The sequence below is a fragment of the Gopherus flavomarginatus genome, chromosome 10 (genome assembly GCF_025201925.1).
Source record: "Gopherus flavomarginatus isolate rGopFla2 chromosome 10, rGopFla2.mat.asm, whole genome shotgun sequence".
In the NCBI taxonomy this organism is placed as follows: domain Eukaryota; kingdom Metazoa; phylum Chordata; order Testudines; family Testudinidae; genus Gopherus; species Gopherus flavomarginatus.
This window is the reverse complement of record NC_066626.1, coordinates 71,361,334-71,378,303: the sequence shown is the minus strand read 5'-3', so window position 1 is coordinate 71,378,303 and position 16,970 is coordinate 71,361,334. Positions and strand designations below refer to the sequence as shown.

The 16,970-nt window shown below is 40.6% G+C and overlaps 1 protein-coding gene across 3 annotated transcripts in view; it reads right to left on the bottom strand.

The window, feature by feature from the left end:
- Positions 1-16,970, bottom strand: part of MYLK (myosin light chain kinase) — a 344,254-nt gene that overhangs the window by 61,875 nt on the left and 265,409 nt on the right. For all 3 annotated transcript variants that reach the window (XM_050916915.1, XM_050916916.1, XM_050916917.1), the window contains 3 exons: positions 6,855-6,905; positions 5,627-5,754; positions 2,303-2,456 (listed from right to left, as the gene is read on the bottom strand). In XM_050916915.1, coding sequence (XP_050772872.1) covers positions 2,303-2,456; positions 5,627-5,754; positions 6,855-6,905 — 333 coding nt within the window. The remainder of the gene's footprint in view (positions 1-2,302; positions 2,457-5,626; positions 5,755-6,854; positions 6,906-16,970) is intronic.

Below are 16,970 nucleotides of genomic sequence, written 5' to 3'. Positions count from 1 at the left end.
GAGCAAAGAACATACAAGGTGATGTGATTTTTAATCTGTAATCCGACAGGGAAGCAGCTCACACAAAGATCAGAGAGCCTCATTATAAATAGCTAAGACAAACAAAGCCGATATCTGGCACTAGCCAGATTTATAGCCACTTTATAAATCCTTATTTGGGGGGGGGGGGGCAAGACTCAGCCCAGCACACTGGAGACGGTGCAGAAAATGGATGTGCTCGGACTGGAGCCCCAAGGAATAATTCTGGCTGACTCAGCTAGAATTCCTGCAGGGTTCTCCCAGGGTGTGCACAGCTGGAGCCACTGTTTGCAGTCTCTCCAGGCATACAAACCGAGTGACCTTGCCATGTTGCCTGGTGCAAGATAGACAGGGAGAGAAGTCAAGGTCTCTCCACTCCGTTTTAGACAGCAGGTGCCCATAAAAGTGCTAGCAAGGGGCAGCAACTGTACTCAGTAATGGGATTCTTCCCCTAGTGCCCAAGCAGAAGAAACTCCTTGTGCCCATCCCTGCCTACAGCATGGATACTCAGCTAGGGCTGGCAGGAATCTCGCCTCTCCCCCCAAAAAAATGACAGCTAGCAAGCCATTTTCTTCATGCAAGTAGAAATCCTGATGGCAACACATTTCTGACATCCATCATGCCCACTACAGTTCTTAATTCAGTAAGAAGTCTAGCTGAAGCAGTTGGCAAATTTGCAATAGTAATTCTATCTGGGAGTCATCAGCCAGAAGGCATGGCAAACTCAAGCACATTGTAGGAATTCTTCACCCAGCTCTCCCGAAGCATCTCTGAGAGCCCCACTAACCCCGCAGCACATTTCCTGCCAATGGCATCATGAAGGAAGAGGCTGGTATGTAGCTTCATGAGGTTTTAGAGTTCAACATTTTCTGTGACTACTGATTTTCAAACCAACATATTCCTCAGAATATAAAATTGCTACTTACATAATAACTACATGAAGCTCACAGAATAACAGGAAACTGAATTTCATACATTGCTCAACTTTATTTAATAATTGCACTTGTCTGTCCAATTGTCTTTTAAATGTAATCAGCAATCTGGTTTAGACAACAGAAATAACCATGTACTTAAATGGTCAAGAGGCCTGTATACACAATACATACAGCAGCAGTGTTCACTCTTCACAGGATACTATACTTGAACATAAGGTGTAATTTTAGTTAATAGAATCATATCTTACTCAGTAGATCCCTGGGATGAAATCCTGGCTCCACGGAAAATCAATGGGTATTCTGTCATTCACTTCAGTGGAGCCAGGACTTCATCCTTGGCCTCATACCTGCATTTCTTTAGAGACAATATTAGTTGCCTACTACTTGTTACTCCTTTTAGGACTACAATTATGGGAGAATGACTAGGATTCTATTTTGGCTAATGTCATCAACAGACAGGCTACATAAATTCAAACTGCCTGGACAAATTCTGGCCTCAGACACACCTGAGTAACCCCATTACAGACAATGGGTAACTGAGGGCAGAATTTGGCCAGCAGAACTTTCATTACAAGTGACCCTGCACAAAGTGGAAAGAACCAGACTGGCAGTTTGAATAAACATCTTCTTTAACTAGTAAACTGACCAAATTTGCTCTGGAGCCCTGGAGAGGGAGTAAGTCTGAAGCCACACAATTCCATTTGACAGAGTCACTATTCAGAGCAGAAACAAGCTTTTAAAGCATCAAACACATGATTCTCGCTCAACTTTTCATACATGTTTACAGAAAACTTGTGCAGCCCTTGCATAAACATGTATGCTTTAAAAAGACTGCCTTCATAAATCAACAGCACTATAAAGTAACTACACACCAGGACAGTTTCCAGATTGTAATCTCCAATACAACACAAACCTCCTCAACCCTTCAAAAACTGACCTTTCCCAAACTAATAGCCTAGTGAGCATCTGCACCCTACAAAGGGTTAATGGGAGGAGGAGGACTGGACTTTTGTCTACATATAAACAAGGAACAAATATAAGAAGGATTATTCTTCCCCTCTCCCATCTCTCATTACAATAGTCTTCAGATTAAATTGAAATATAAGGTGTCATCAAAACAACAGGCAGATCACCAGCCGGTGAAAATCAGAACAGCTCCTTTAAGTCAAAGGAGCTATGCTGATTTTCACCAGCTTAGGATCTGGCCTAGCAATTTAATTTGTTAAATGGACCTGTTTGCTTTGCAGGCTCTTGAACGTACTGTGCTGTTTTGCTCTGATTGTTGGTACAGCACCCAGAGCACCGGGTGGGTGTTTTATAATAGAATTAAATCTTTTTTCTGCACTTACCGACAACTGTGAGGTTGACTTGTGCTTGTCTGCAGCCCATTTTATTTTCTACCACTAAAGTATAACATCCACAATGTTCCTGCTTCGTGGAGGATATAGTCAGCTTACTGCTGTTTTCAGCATTCTCGATTTTGATGTGTTCATTTTCCTGAATCTGCCAAATTAAACAGAAGAACTGTTAAAGCGCTTTCAGAAGTGAGGCTCCCAACCTCTCAGTCAGGTAGGAGCCCAAAATTACAGCACTAGGAGAGCAATGTAGATAATTCCATTACTGCAGCGAGTAAGAATAGCTGGCAAAGAGTGAAACTAACCAAGAAAGTCAAGAGATGCAGGCCAGTAGTTCAGTGGTCCCAATCCTGCAAAGTATACATGCACACAGTCCTTTTGACTTAATGAGAGTGCTTGGGTGTTAGGGTCCATGGCTAAAATCCCTTTGCAGGATCAGGAAATGTAGTTGAAAAATTGTGTCTAACTGGCAAAAGACCAAATTCTATTTAAATTGACATGAATAGGAGTTTTACCACTGACTTCACTGAAACCAAGATTTGGCCCCAAGAACACTGGTTCATTCACCATTCACTTCTCAAGGCCCAACTTCACATTCTGGCCCAGATCATCCATGCCACTATCCGATTCTAGTCTCCATGTGTCCATATCAGCATTGCCACACAAATGATCATCATAGTTTTCTAGACTGGAACAGCGGATGGTACCACGTTGGTTGGAGTCAAACTGCACTGGCAGAACTGTGTAGGAAAGTTTACAAAGCACTGGCCTAGCTTTAGTAAGGCAGTCTGACTTTTCTAGAACCAAAAATAACTCTCCAAAATTAAAAAAACAAAAACAAAAACAAAAAAAAAACCCCCAGAAAAATGCCATAGAAAGTATTTGTTACCCTTTCAACTTCCATTTTGATTCTTCTGATACATTCACCTTTGAATTCTTAAAGTTCCCAAGCTGAATAGAATAAATAAATCATTCTAATTCAATTGAAATAGATAAAGATTTTAAGATGGTTTCAGAGAAAACCAAAAGTCAAAATCACAGCTGAACTCCACAAACATTTTAAGTACTTGTAAATATAACTATTACCTTTCAACTAAACCAAGAACTTCAGTATAAATGTCAAAAAGATTTCCATTTTGATTTGTATTAACTTGAGACATTAAAGGGAATTAAAAAAACCTGATGCTACATTGTAACTGTAAAAGGAGCACACTGTGTTCTTATAGTGATGTAGACAGCATAATGTCAGTGCCCTTCCTCCTCCCACCATTTCCTGCCAGATAAGAGATTTTTCAATTCATTCTCTACTTTTCATTACAAACGAGGGCTATTTAGTTTAATTCTCTTGTCAGACATGTTTACAGAACAAGAAATCATGACGGTCAGAGCAGGTCTCTGCCCTTAGTTTAGATATGAAGCACACTTTGGCATTAGCCCACTGAAGTTAACCTGATAGCTGCATCTGCAATACTAGCAATAGGAGTAAGCATTTTGGGAGTAAGTAGTAACACAATTTAGGTTCCATTCAAGGTGTTTTTCTTCCATCAACCTAGTTACTGCCTCTTAGCGAGGTCGATTAATCACAATGATGGAAAAAACCCTTCTGGCATAGCTGTTGCTGTGCTGCTGTAGCGCTTGTAGTGTAGGCATAGCTTAATATCACAGCTACTCCCAATGAAGTCAGTGGGAGCAGAGGTAGCCAATGCTACACACTCATGAAAATCCCACCCCAGAGACTCCATTCGCTGGAGTGCAGCTATGCACACACAAGATACTGGACTGTAATTTGCTGAGGTTCCAATGAGATTGTAGGTAGGTAGCATGATTCTCAAATTTTATTCAACTGCTTCAGTGCTCTATGAGAACACAATATGCCACCACAAAATGGTCATATGCACAATTTTTCCCCACCAGTTCTAGTCACTGCGCTACATGCCCGGGTCACTCAGCAGGAAAAGGACCTCAGGCCTCTCCTTGCTGAGTTAAAGGAGAATTAGAGATATGAGGTGGATGAGGTAATATCTTTTATTAGACCAACTTCTGTTTGTGAGAAACAAGCTTTTGAGCTTACAAAGAGCTCTTCTTCAGGTCTGGGAAATGTACCCAGTGTCACAGCTAAATACAAGGTGGTACAGATTGTTTAGTGTAAGTAATTAATGCATATTTCAAGGGACTATTCAAGGTGAAGTGGTCAGTTAACATCTCTGCAGTCCTAAGGAGGAAAAAAATGCGTAGGGAGGATACAGTGAGTTTTAGATTGTTGTAATAAGCCATAAATCCAGCATCTCTATTCAGGCCCTGGTTTTTAGTGTCTAGTAAAGGTATTCACTTAAGCTCCTAGGCTTGTCTTTTGAAGATGTAGTGCAGGATTCCTTAGAGGACACCAAATCTCTTTGAGGATACTGCAATAAAAATAACATTGATAAAAATGGTCTACTTGGTCCTAAATCAGTCTTTAGGTTGCAGAAATTTAAAGAAGTTTAGAACTGTTTAGTTTGGAAAAGAAAAGCCTCAGAGGAGATACCACGAAGGCATATAAAATAATGAATGGTAGAGAAAAAATTATTTGGATGCTACCAGGCACCCTTTCCATAATATAAGAACAAGATACTTTGGAATAAAAGGCAACTGGCTTAAAATGTTTAAAAAGGTAGAACTTGCAATAGACTGTACAATTAATATAGAGCCCCCAAGTTCCCGATGAAATGTTCAACACTCATCTTGACAAACTCAGGTCTAGATTCTAAGCTTCCTTGTGGCAGGCACTGTTTTTATCTGTGTACTGTACAGCGCTGAGCAACTTCGTAATAAAATAAATAGTAGCTGCTCCAGCAGATATTTATCTTTGCTCCATGCCAATATGATACTCCAGCTTCTGCTTGCTGAAGCTCACACTGAGCTGCTGAGTTTAAAGTGTTTGAACTTGTTCACTAAAGCCCTGATTCAGGAAATTTTCCCTCTTCAGGAACAGTGCTTAAGTTTGTGCTTTAGTACCAGAGAGGTCAATTAATTAGAGAAAGGAATTGTACAACAACAGTTTGTGGGAACATTTATATCCACAACAAACAAGCTTAGTATGGAGATATTTTTGTTGTAAGATGCTCTTTACTCAAGAGTATTTTTCAGTGGCATTTGGTTCGATCTGCAAAGCTGAAAACCTGAAGCACCAATGAAGAAAGGGGGATTTCTTGTATCAAGGGCAGGAGAGAAACATAGAACACTTCTTTCGGATTATGCATCCTTTTAGTTAGACATTGTTTCAGGCATTTCTCAAATTAATCATCATGCATTGTTAAAACATGACAAAAGACAATTTACCTGCTTTCGGAATTTCATCCAGGTGCAAGTTAAGGGTGGCGTTCCTACTACTTTGCAAAACAGTTCCACTGATTCACCAGCACGGACTTTTTGGTCTTCTGGAAACTGAATGATCTGAGGGGAAAGAACTGAGAAAAAACCCAGCTCTTTAGAGAATTATATTTTCTATTTTCCTGAACAGTTGAATTCGTACATATTTGGGGTCAGGAAGAAATCCCCCCCCAGGTCAGACTGGCAGAGATCCTGGGTGTTTTGTTGTTGTTGTTGCTGCTTTCCTCTGCAGGCTGGGGCATGGGTCACTTGCTGGTTTGAATTACAGGAAATGGTGGATTCTCTGTAACTTGAAGTCTTTAAATCATAATTTGAGGACTTCAGCAACTCAGCCAGAGGTTATGGGTCTATTGTAGGAGTGAGTGGGCAAGGTTCTGTTGGTTGCAATGTGCAGGTGGTCAGATCAGGTGATCACAATGGTCCCTTCTGTGAGCTAAAGGAGTAACTGGCAGCAATAATACATTGTTATCTCCTTCAAGTGGCTGATCCACAAGAGGATAAGACACACACTTTACCAATGGGTGTCACAGTTATTTGCTGACAGCAGAGGAATGTACACATTTGGGACTCCTTGGTTCAACTCCAGATTTCAGAGGGGAAGGGGCTTTCTTTAGTGGTTACGGACCTTTCTGGCACTGTACTCCATCTCCTGCCAATCTTTTCCACTCTGCTCCTATCCTCTGGCTCCCACTCTCCTCCACACACCCCCATTCTGCACTTCTTGACTTTTGAATTCAAGTGCTTCCTCTTTTGCCTCCTCACTGCCTGGACATCAGTCAGCACAGTGCTCAGAGCACAGGAGAGAGAGTCTTCCTGCGCTGAGTTCTGGTGCCCAGCAGCTCCTGACTGACCTGTTTTGGATGAAATTTGTGAAAAATATTCAGCCTGTAGCATGGCAAATATCAGCTTCAATGGTTAAAGTTTGCCCAAGTTATAAACAACTGAACACAGGGTCCTATAACAGAAACTGTTGAGCAACCTTAAATTTAGGTGGAGCTACTAGAGAAGGGGAACATAGTGCTTTTGAAATTGTCCCCATAGAATATCACACCTACCATTTAATCAGAAGAAAACATGTAGCAGGCAAACATTTGTTTCAAGGTAGGAGTGGCCTTTTCTTGGAAATCCGATTGCATTACTGCCTATGCTTTCTGTGCAACAAAAAGCAGCTGTTTACCTGCCTTCGGAGGGGTCTTTGGAGGTGGTTTCTTTTTCACTGTTGCTTCACCTAGTAAAAAATGAATAAAAAAAATTAAACAGTTCATTAGCAGATGCGTTTTGGGAGATACAAATTAAATTATACAAATAGTCACATTCCTGGCAGTATTGCTGAGCTCACTCCAGCACAAAATCTATGTTACACTTGTATTGCTTCTCGGCACTTCCAAGGAGTCTGACCTGATCCTTAGAATACTCACATTTAAAGCTGGGATTTTCAAAGGTATGTAAGGCAGTTTGGCATCCGTGTTCCTATTAGATTTGTGCTCTTCTGCATTTAAGCACCCACCATATTTGGTTTTGGCCCAGACAAATGGCTGAGATCCACCACATGCTGGATATCACCACAGATTTTCAATGTGCAAATTGCTGAATAGTTTAGAGAAAACCCCAATTAAAACTAGGTAGTTGATTTTGTATTTCTTATTTGCGCCTCATGTGCGGATATAGAAATTGGCATATACAGGAACTGAACACTAGTATTTTTTATTGCTTTTATGAATGGGGACAGCTTTTGCCATTTTCCAAGATGCTGGGAATCTCACCATTGTTAAAAAAATGGACTGGCATTTTAAACCTAGCTGCCTACATTTAGGTTCCTAAATCCATGTGTATGCAAGACAAGGGCTGCAGCTCTCATTGACTTCAGTAGAAACTGGGGTTTCTCCATATTTTCAAATATTAGACCACATCTGTTTTGGAGCTTAAATATTCATACAGCAGCCGAACCTATGTTTGAAACCTTTGGCCCATTAGTTATGACAAATGTGATGGGAGATCAAATTGTAAAAACACTCTGTCTCTCATGTAAATCTTCCCTTTAAACAGATTCTGAACATTCTGTATCTGCAAGTATTAGTCTCAGTCTTTACAAAAAAGCCTTTTTCTTGAAGCTGTGGAACATTTAGTTAGAACTGCAGTAGTTTTATTGTTCTGAGCTCTGAAAACAGTAATGCAGATAGCGAACAAAATACAGTTTTTACAGCTTTTGCTCATGTTAGTAATGTAACTCCCTGCTCATTCCGTGTTAAATGTCCCTTCTATACCTGGTCCATGCAGGCTATGAGTGTGCTACAGCTGCTAAATAAATACAGGGCTTGGTTTTTTAGTTCAAATGGTAGAAACTCAGCTTCTAGGCTATGGTGTTCCCCAGTTCAATCCCTATTATTAGCAGAGATAGCAGCTCTCACATCACTTTAGATTGTTTCAGTAGAAAGAACTTTATAATTTATTTTTCAGCATCAATGCTTTCTCTCTTCATTTTTGGGAATATCTTACAAAGTTTGGACAATGACACTGGTCAATATCACTTTCTGTTTATAAAAAAGTTTAACTCTTCCCCCCCAAAAATATGTTTCGTTTCCACACGCGCTGCATGTATTGGTTTTGGTTGGGACCAGAAATACTGTGATACACTGAAAGTCTATTATCATAATACTTACAGCTGAGTCACAAAACAGGAAGTATTGTATATTCCCTAAGAAGCACTGTTCCTTAGAGACTTCTTTAGCTGGTTACACTGCTCTACAGCCAAAATGCTTCTGAAATACATGTAGTCCAACTTTACTAATTCTGGGTCACTGAGAACGAAAATGATGCTTAAAATTGTTGATTGGCTCTAGTTTTCAAGATATGCTATTGGGTCAGTATATACGACCCTTGACTTGGGAATGGTGGAGGATAAGTGAGTTATAAAGGGAAGGGATCTCAATTTAAACCAGAAATGACTAAAATACATCTTTGACTAGATCTATGAATAAATCTATGACTGGGTTTGTACAGTACTTGCTTTTTAGGCAAAACAATGAATGCTGCAATCTGAAGCTGGTATTGCGTCATACATGATATGAATTGCATCATGTTATTCCTAGAAGTCATGGATGACGCAATCATAAGGAAGCTTACATCACTCTGCTGAACAAATTGCCCTATATCAGCTCTAGAAATCATACAGTGTCGTGCTCTCTTATTTGTCAGTGTTTGATTTTGCAAAGGGACACATTTCTGTTTAGCCAAAGTGAGCAGAGATGCCTCGTACTTGTGTGAACAGTGCAGATAACTTCTGCTATGTTTGTGGTGAAGTGACTTTTACATCACAAAAGCGCAGTATAACCACTATGGTTAAGAAAGCCTATCACCTTTATTTTGGCTGCAAAATTGGAGATCAGGACAAGAGGTGGGCCCCACACAAATGCTGCAATACTTGTGCAACAAATCTTGGCCAGTGGTTGAACAGGGAAAGGAAATCTATGCCTTTTGCAGTGCCAATGATTTGGAGAGAGCCAACAGATCATACCAGCAATTGTTACTTTTGCATAGTGCCTCCAGTTGGGAAAGGTGTGTCAAAGAAGAAAAAAGTGGACTGTGCATTATCCAAACATTCCATCAGCTATACGCCCAGTACCCTACGGAGAAGGACTGCCGGTTCCTAAGGCACCAGAATCATTCTCACTTGAGTCAGATGAGGAAGAGGAAGAGGATGAAAGTTCTGGTCCTGAACCATCAATGTCACAGGACCCACATTTTCTCCCATCCTCCTCCTCTGAACCACACCTCCTAACACAAGGTGAACTGAATGACCTTGTCAGGGATTTGGAACTACCCAAGAGTAAGGCAGAGCTGTTGGGCTCCAGACTACAGCAGTGGAATCTCCTGGCAGGTGATGTTAAGGTTTCCATGTTCCGTGACCGTCAAAAGGATCTTGTCCCATTCTTCTTCATGGAAGGTAATCTTGTAGCCTGCAACAACATCGATGGTGTGATGGCAGCCCTCAACATCGTTCACGATCCAGATGAGTGGAGACTGTTCATTGATTCATTGAAGACGAGTCTTAAAGCTGTTTTGCTGCATAATGGCAATGTTTTGCCATCAATTCCAGTTGGACATGCAGTCCATATGAAGGAAACCTATGACAACATGAAACAACTTTTGAGATGCATAAACTATGACCAACATCAGTGGCAGCTTTGTGGCGATCTGAAGGTTGTTGCTCTCTTGCTTGGTCTGCAGACTGGATACACAAAGTACTGCTGTTTTCTCTGCGAATGGGATAGTCGTGCAAGAAATTCCCACTACATCAAGAAAGACTGGCCACTCTGACAGTCATTGGAGCCTGAGAGGAAAAGTGTTCAGCATCCACCACTTGTTGAATCAAGGAAGATTTTGTTACCACCCTTACACATGAAGCTGGGTCTGATGAAGAACTTTGTCAAGGCCATTGACAAAACACAAGCAGCTTTCAAGTACCTCCATGGAAAATTTCCAAGGTTAAGTGAAGCTAAGATAAAGGAAGGTGTCGGTATTGGTCCTCAGATTCGTGAACTTCTTCGAGATGATGCATTTAACCATGCACTGCGTGGCAAGGAAAAGACGGCATGGAAAGCCTACCAGTTAGTGGCAATAAATTTTCTCGGAAACAACAATGCAGACAACTACAGGTTGTTGGTGGAAAACCTCCTCAAGGTATACAAAAGCCTTGGTTGCAACATGTCACTAAAGATACATTTTTTGCACTCTCATCTAGTTTTTTTTCCACTGAACTGCGGAGCAGTGAGCGACGAGTACGGCGAGTGATTTCACCAGGACATTGCAACAATGGAGAAACGCTATCAGGGCAAATGGAGCCCATCAATGCTTGCAGACTATTGCTGGACAGTGACAAGAGATGCTCCATTTAATGAATACAAGAGACAAGCCAAGAAGCGCCAAGTAGACACTGAATAGGACTAAACTATGTACATAATAGTTTTTTGCCTTTTGTTTCATAATAAATTTTATTTATATAATCCTTTTGCTGATTTTTAATGTGTTACATAAACAGGACAGGTGAAATATTATCATGTAAAGCAACCATAAACACATGAAAAGACCTAGGTTTACAATTTATGATTAAAACTCTACTATCTACACAATATACATAGACATAAAATGTAAAAACTTAAATATCCTAGAAACAGTAGCCAATCAGTTGTTTTAATTGTCATATTTGAATTCAGCACATCAAAATACATAATAAATAGCACATTTTATCTCTGAAGCAGACGACTTCTCAAAAATTGTAGACCAGTGTTATTGGTTCACTTTGGTATCTACCTTTGGGATGTTTACCCTGACATAACTGAACCACCAGAGCATTTCATATTCACCATCTCACTACACACTCCTTCAGGACCCATTCCTGTTTAACTGTAGACATGTACAGTGTTGCTGTAGCCATGTCAGTCCCAGGATATTAGAGAGACAAGGGTGAGGGGGTGAGGTAATATCTTCCACAGAGCTCGTCTTCAGGTCACCTGTCTCTCTCACCAGCAGATCTTGGTCCAGTAAAAGATATTACTTCACCCCCTTGTATTGTTAACTTTAGACAGATACTTTCAGAAATGCCCATAACCCTTAAAGGGGACTATCAATTTTTGGGTTATCAGCCTAGTTACCTATGGGTCTTGTTCAGCATCAATGCTCTAAGCATGATCATTTATCTACATCAGGTAAATACCCTCCAAATCACATCTCTCCCAAAATCTGTATGAGTAAAACAAAAAAAGAGTGAGATCCTATATGTAACTCCTCAACTATGTTTGCTATTGGCCCGATTCTGCAATGCCTACCCATGTTGAATAGGTACCTCTGTTCCCATGAGCAGTCTCACTATCAATAGCACCTACTTATGTGAGTAGATGCTAGTCATTAATGGTTGTGGAATCTTGCTTTCTATTTGTATTGTAAACTCCAAAGTGGGGCTTGATTCTGCCCTCACTGAAGTCAATGCAAGTTTTACAAATGACTTCTAGAGGAGTAGATTGTGTCCTTTGTTATTTGTTCAGCACAACTCCATTACTGTATAGTGCCACGTACACTTATTGCACTATATTGGTTTATACTAGGTATATATTATTCTTTTTGCTGCACCGCACATCAGAGTCTCCCTGTCCCCTAAGAATATTCTAAACTGAGAGTGAAATTAATATTGACTGTCCTCCGAGAACAATGAAGGCTTTAAGTGCTAGTTAAAGCTATGAAAGTGATCTCACGGACTATGTATTGTAGTAAGTCTCAGATGAATGACATTAAGGGACTTCAGTGAATATGAATGAGCACAATTTGCCACATACTTTCCTGAGTTGAAGGTACAATGGTCAACTTTTAGAAACCCCAGTGCAGGACAAGTAACAGGAAAGGCACACGGTTCTGATCGAACAGGATCTATGCTAAACTCTTGTCCGATACATTCAAATAGTCAAAACATAAACTATACACGTACCGCTAAATCCTGGCTAACAGGCAAGGTAATGAGTAGAGTCATTTCTGTCTCTGAATTCTCTTGTTTTTGTAAGATTCAGTCTGACTACATCTCACCAGATATTTTTCCTGGTTACCTACGTTTCATTCTTTAGCTTTCCACATTCAAGGATATATTACACACACACACAGAGTATATATATACATATTCATACACATCTATCACTTCCCTCTGTCTACTACCCACCAGCCACTCACTTCATAAAACAAGAATCACATCATTCCACATTATTCATTCATTCACAGATTAACACAGTAATAGTTACTTCATCAATGGAAATGGCCAGCGTGTATATATATGTGAAGATGTACAGTGAACCACCATCTGCTAAATTTACACTGCAGGTGAAACTAATGCACAGTGCTTATCCCTGTGAGAATTAAGGGCTATGCTCAGGCAGTTTAAAAGGCTCTTGCATCAATGAGGATTTCCGTACCAGCTGAGCAGAGAACATAAACCTATCACCTCACTCAGCTGGGATTGCTGCTTTTAGTATAATACACAGATGCTGAAAAAATCCTGAACATTACTTGTACTTAACAGAGGATGTGCAGACTGCCACTGTACTTCATCAAAAGAACGCAGACTGGGTAGGGGTAGCGAGAAGGTCTGACTGATGATCCTGATCTTATTTTGCAGCCACAAATAGCTGTGGGCAGGAAGAAAAAACTGGGGCAATCTGGGAGGAGTGCATGTGTGTATTACAGAGCTTATAGCTGTCCTCACTAACAGAATTTACTTCATTGTTCTTGGACCTCACCCTAAAAACTCCAGCTCCCACTGCATGTCTCCTGCAAAGGGCATAACCAAATTTCTCTCATTAGCTGCTGGAGACAGTTACAAAAAAAGAAGACTAATAGCATTAACCAAGTTGACAAGGTCAAAATGATTGTTTTCATTAAAATATTTGAGCCTCTTGCAAAATGTTAGTTATTTGGTTCAAGGCTGCTTCAGCTGTTTAGAAAAGACAATGTGTCTCTCTCCTGATATTTACATTGAAAGGGGCTGAAGCAGAACACCAGCTTATAGGAGACAAAAGGACACAATATGCTCTCCCTAAATGAATCAGCCTCCCAGAAATGACATAATGTAAACAGTGCCAGGCTGGTATTTACATAACTTTATAGACAGATTTGCCTGTTAGGGAGTTTGTTTGAGACAGCCAGAGGTTATACATTGAAAGGGAAAGATTCCTCTGCAGGCTGATATCTGTGGAACATTTGGTCGGGCTGTTTCCCTGGCCCCGATGTTAAATTCATGGGAGCAGAGATGCTTGGAAACCTCTCTTTCTTTGTTGTTTCCCTTTTTTGGAATTCTACTAAAAATAGTCAGAGTCCCCTCTCCCGGAAACTGCTCTCTGCACAGTCTGAGCCTTCATAAAATATCAAAGGAAAAGCAAATGTAACTACAGCATGGACACTTGGTCATCCAGGTAAAGCCTGTCCTTCACATTGATCCCAATTCAAGAAAACATCCTTATTTAGGACAGCACTTCCAGTACGTGCTTACGTCCTACTGATTTAATGGGCCTGGAGCACATGCCTAAAGTTAAGCACATGCTTAAGAGCTGCCCTGAATAGGGATGGACTTCAGCACATGCTGGAAGAGTACAGTTAGTACCCTGGCCATGTGTTTGTACCGTGATCATATGCATCCAAGCAGCAGAGTAAGGCAGTGTAGGGCACATCTCCATACACAGCTGTGCAGGACATAATCCAGTCATGGCTCAGTCTGAGGAAGGAGCAGGGGCTACAATCTTGAGACTCTCCACACCATGAGAAAACAGGTGTGGTGAAATGTCAGCATGGATCCTTCCACCTCCCCCACCCTTATGATTCCTTAAAGGCACAATGCCTTCCCCAGGGATCCTCCCAGAGCAACACAAGGTAGCCCTAAATACATAAGAGTCTTCCTCTCTCCTTGGCCAGCACAGGGATTAATATCTGGGGACCATGTTCTCCCTGAAATAAAGGAAATGAGCAAAAGGTAAGGTGGGTAGGAAACTTCTCTAGCTATTAGGAGTAAAAGGATCTTTTGGTCAATCTCATATCCCCCTTCAAGATATGTTGGGAATCTGCTATGCTACAGTTTCAATCTACAGTGGATACATAAATAGCATTTAGCACTGACAGATGCTAAAGAAACTGCATTAACAAGTGTAAAAACGTTATTCAGTAGCAGTATTGCCCATAACAGCCTTGAGACCAGGCCCAACTGTGCTAGGTCCTATACAATACACAGTAAGAAACAGTCCTGGTCTTCAAGAACATACAATCCTGGGAACTGAACATGCATCTTCTAAGTCCCAGTCCCATGACTAGACAAAAGATCATTGTTCCTTGCTTGGGCCAGATTTTTCCTGTGTAATTCCACTGACCTTTTATATGAAAATATCATCTATGGTCCCTTATAATACATTAGCAATTATGCATAACAGCTAAGAACAGAAGACAAAGAACAAAAAATGAAAGCACTGACAGAGACACTCCTTACCCAATTAAGCCAAGTTATGGGGATGAAAACTGCTCTAATGAACTACAGAAAGTGGCATGGAACACCCGGTATCTAACAGCTGGCCTTCAACCCCTTCATCAGTCAGCAAAAAATACATTCCAATGGAAACATTGCAACACTTACATCTCTCAAAATACAAAATACTGAACAATCTTCTCTATCTCCTACATCAAACATGCAAGAACATCACATTTTAAAATACAAAAATATATCAAATAAGAGACAGAACTCAAAAAACAAACATTATGACTACCATCTTGGTTGACACACCAGGATTGAACCAGGGACCTCCTGACCCCTAACCACATAAGCAGCTAATAGTTTAAGCTAAAGACCCAAGCCTCTCTAGGTAGGGCTGCAAGAGATTAATATCCTCTGTGGTCTGGTGACAGATAGATGCCTACAACACCCAGTCACCACTGGAGAACGTGGAGTATAAGATGAGACTAAAATGCAGTGTCTTCTGGTACTGTAATGTATTGCTGTCCCATGACACAGATATAAGAACATACAGAAATAGCTGGAAAGGAAAGTAGAGCAGCGACAAGAGAACCTGCCCAATAGTCCAGAAACAGCAGTGAAGGGCTGAAAACTAAACAGTTCCAGATTCACAATTTCTCAGGCTGCAATTTTCTCACAACATTTTGAGACAAATGCTTATTAACTTAGTAATCAAAGAGTTAAATTTGGTGACAAACAGAAGCGAGACAGAATAACTCATTTGCCATCCAGGCCAGAGAGTAGGGTAACATATTTTTCTATAATACGTCTATAATAGTTTTTATTTTCTCATTAAAAAATGACCAGCTGGTTCAATGGAAAATCCCATATTTAGCTTCTAAAACATTTAAAGACAGATCCATCATTACTTTTTCACTAGCCTCCCTTAAGAAATCTGGGGAAATTCACATAGACTTTCCCAGGGAAGAGAGAAGACACACTGACCCTCTCTTGAGCCTCTTTTACTCCGAAGATTAAATATAGTAGGAGACATTATTTTCTTAACAGCCATGGTAGATGAAAGGACTGGTTCAAAACAGCTTTGATAGGACACAGGCTGTTCCTACAACGCATTAAACCAAGGCGAGTAAGTATATAGAAACCAAGCATGAAATAGAAATATAGGCTCCTCAGATCTGGCCCTACACCACTGAAATCAATGGGAATTTTACCACTGACTTCAGTGGGAGCAAGGTTGAGAAGTCGGGCTCTTGTAGTTTTCATGTTCCTCACATACCAGGAGGTTGTGAACACTTACAACCCTCATCGTCTTCAATTAAGTAAGACGTGGTGCTAAGATGCCATGGCCGAAATTGCAGAATTAGGTCCTAAAGCCAAGTTCTTGAGTGGATATTTAGACTCCAAAGTATATGGGGCTTGATTTTCAAAAATGTGGAGCATTCAGCTGCTCTGAGGGACTTCGGCAAGAGTGGATAGGTATTCAGCACTTAAGGAGTCTAAGAATGGATTTAGGAGCCCAGATTTAGGCTCCTGTTTTTGAAAACCTGGTCTGTCTTATGTTTCTGTTTCATATTCGAGCTCTCATATGCTTACTAGATTATTGCACTGGAAATTTACAGTGTGTAGCATCTCTCTGGTTCAGCCCTATGTTGCAAAAAACATATTTCTGGACAGATGCTCTCATTTTTCTTCATGTAGGACAATTAATAAAAGTCACTCCTCTTCTGGCAACATGCAGTTATGTAGGATGGACTATAAGCAAAGCCCATGGAAAATACTGCTCTTTGCCAATGTTCACTCAGTTAGAAAATGTCAGTATGGCATAAACTGTACAGTAACCTGGCATGGATTCAAGTAGCATACCTGGCATAAGTTAGATGGTAGTGAACTAGGCATCAAGGAGGAATAACTTACACAATAGGTGACTATTTCTCTATTGCTTTATATATACACATTAACTGGATTCTCTATTGTAAACTAAGGCACATATTAAAGATTCAGCAAGCTGAGTCTCTTATGCTCTTTTATTTCACCAAGCTGATGCTTGACTAATTCTCAAGTTTCACAAAACCCAGGTATGCCCAATTGAAACTTCTGCTCCAAATGCCTGGAGCTTTGGGGAAGCTCAGGTCCAGATTCAAGTGCTACGGCTCAGTGTCCTCTTCTTTGTGTATATTAAGGAAGCAGATTTCAGCTGGGAACAAATCCAGTCCCACTGTCTATGGGGAAAGAGGCTTCCCGGCCAATGAACTGGTTATTCCAACGTACAAGATATGGTACTGAATGCTTTGCAGTTACTGC